The sequence below is a fragment of the Perkinsus marinus genome, assembly GCF_000006405.1.
Source record: "Perkinsus marinus ATCC 50983 genomic scaffold scf_1104296953396, whole genome shotgun sequence".
Classification (NCBI taxonomy): Eukaryota; Perkinsozoa; order Perkinsida; family Perkinsidae; genus Perkinsus; species Perkinsus marinus.
Genome location: NW_003208466.1, coordinates 45176 through 48017, shown reverse-complemented (window position 1 = coordinate 48017; position 2842 = coordinate 45176). Strand labels below are relative to the sequence as shown.

At 48.7% G+C, this 2842-nt stretch overlaps 1 protein-coding gene across 1 annotated transcript; it reads left to right on the top strand.

Annotated features, from left to right (window-relative positions):
- Positions 1-20: 20 nt before the first annotated feature.
- Positions 21-371, top strand: Pmar_PMAR010651 (hypothetical protein; the record flags this gene model as incomplete). Its single annotated transcript, XM_002776447.1, has 2 exons — positions 21-226; positions 281-371. The coding sequence occupies 2 exons, from the start codon at positions 21-23 to the stop codon at positions 369-371; spliced, it is 297 nt and encodes a 98-aa protein (XP_002776493.1).
- Positions 372-2842: the final 2471 nt, after the last annotated feature.

Here is a 2842-nt window from a genome sequence, read left to right as displayed (position 1 = left end):
GAAGTTGTCACTATATTCCAATGGCCTTGTCGACTGAGGCATCAGGAGTGTCGACAGACCCGGTCCAGGATGGTGCAGAGGAAGGTTTGGCAGTGATGAAGTCGCACTGTATGATAGAGTGCCATGTGGAGAAGGAGGCTGTTGAGAAGATCATCAATAATGGCGAATTCAATGATATCATGTCCACTACGGGTACGCTGATGACGAGGCAGGAGTTGGCCGCCAAGTAATATGGTGGAGCACGATAGTGGTCGTCGTTATTGGTCATAAGGTTGTTCAGGTGGAAGTGCAGTGTGATGATATCGGGTACGGTAGCTGGCGTTCAAGCGGCCCATATACTCCTATTGAAGGCCACTAATGCGACGTCCTAGTGTATACTGTACAGTTTCTACGTGTACTTGTTGGTCTGCGTTATTACGATACGAATGTGCAGATTTTTAGGGAGCGCGATCCGGAGATCAGGTCGTTAGGATATATTCCTATCAGGAGCAGACTAAACACGATACTGCTAGGGAGAAGGCTGAGGTGAAGTTGGTCATACCGGCCGATTTGGGAGTGTATTTCAACTCTGATCCTCCAGTTCGACCGAGTATCCCTACATATTTACGAAACTGTTAACTGCATTAGTCGACTTGTAGTGTGGAGAGGACGGAAGACTTGCAGGTCCCCCCCTCCCCCCTGTAATCTCGGTCCGGGACGAGTGCCCGATTAACTGCTGCCATACCAGCGGCTCACACTTCACACGGGTCTGTCCCATCATCCAGTCCACTAGAAAGAATAACGTGTCAGTTGCCAAGGACTTCCTCTCAGAAACTTTGGACTATTGAAGCACCCGCGGATAGCCAAACTCGTTCGCCGACTTGAATCACTTTCGCTGATATACTCAGTCTGAGTCATTTACTCGTTATAAAGGTTAGTTTCAATCAACCTTTGTTATTTGCGAGACTGACTTTCATCTTCCTCGGGGAGTATTTTTGAGTTAAGATGTGATGCTGATCATTTCGAGATTATGTGAGATGCCGTCAGCAGGGTTCGAACCCGGGTGCAATGAATTGAGCATTAATTCAGTGCGCTCAAGTAGTTCTTTGGGGTTGTGAACAGAGGGTCTCTACAATGAATTGTTGATCCACGATGATGATAATATCACCACTGAGGTGTAGTCTGCCAATCACGGCTACAACCCGTGCGGGACCAAAGCAAACACTTGATCGCTGAGTGACGCTGACTCCTCTCCTCGACTATGACCCTTGTTCGTTGCTTGTGGGGCATCCCACAACACTACTCATGGCGTCAGGCACTCCTGCCCTAGGATAAGATGGGGAACGCCTCTGTTATCCGATTTGGGAACACGATAAATTGTACTGTATTTATTGTATCAGAATCGGGCCAAATCTGATACAATACAGTACCAATTCATGCCAATTCAATGGACATACTATATCTCTGTATCAAACGCGTCGTCGCGACCTTCCTGTGAGGAGGGGAGGCACAGGCAGGCGTCTACTTCTGAATCATGATGGCGTCGTGCATTCACGATAGTCTCGGAACTTGTGACATCACTGCAACAATCCCTCGACCCATGCTCATCCCTAACCATAGGACGCCTCTCATCGGCCCTCGATTACACCAAGCATCTGTATCACTTATGCTATCAGCCTTCCGTCACTGTCGGACAGTGACTGTCCCCCTCTTACAGTTCCCAATAGTCCCATAACGCCCAGTCTACTAGCGTCTCAGATGAAGACAATGTAGGGATCAACAGCCATCACCTTCCTCTCACCGCTCTCGACACTAGCTCTACGAGTGGCTCAGCGGCCGACGCCTTCGACGCCTCCCTCGACGACTAACTTGGTGGAGGTTGTCGGTGATGAACTCGGACTGTAGCCTTGGCGAAGCAGATGGGTCCGTGAGTCCCTCCCCCAGCATCTTCGGTGCCTAGCATGTGTATCCAGGCCGTACTTCGTGCTAGATTGAGGGCAGTCCTAGACCGTCACCATGAGGGTTGAGAACGGGTCTTTCTCAGGTTGAGAATCTCAACTGCTCTAACCATATCGAATGTCGACGCTCCTTCGAGCGACCCTTCGCTTCTGTAAGCTGACCGCAGAGCGAGCGATCATTCGAGCCAAGATATGCCTTAGTAAGATCAAACTCGCCAGAAACCGCGCTCGATAGAAAAATCAATTTCGACGACACGTGTCATAAGTACAGTACAATCAATTTCGCCGGCACGTCTGAAGTAAGTATCGTGAAATTTCGTCGAAGTGCGGAAACCAATTTCGCTGATAGTACATTCAATTTCGTCTAAGGGGTCGTTACGCCTATCATCATGCCATACCCAGGTAACAACTCTGACGATGAGAGTTACCGCGAGGAGGGATATATATGGTGAGTCTCTGCGATATGGTTACTGCTCTCTCGCTCTTCTTGCGGTTTCTCTCTGTGAGATTCTCACGCGAACATGTATGATGCTTCATCTCTTTAGGCAGAATTTAGGATGCAGGATGGCCTATGCCATATCTTCCATGCCCTGCATCCTCATGGTAACCAACGACATTTTCCCATGTCCGGGGAAAATGTGTAGATAATCGGAAAAGGTTTCCGATTATCCGAGTTGCATTGTGATACTCTGGACTTGCACGTTCTGCGCACTCGTGCAGCGTTCATAATTCACGAAGTCCGCACGCGTGAGCAGACCGCACGACATGTAGATCTTTTAGAGCAAGAAGAATCTAAAACTCCGAAACGCATCTAGAAGACGTGAAGTTCACGTCTTTGGCCTGGATTTGAGGAAAACTTCCCAATCTTAGTCAAAACCCGCTTATCAAACACTCATAATGGCAAG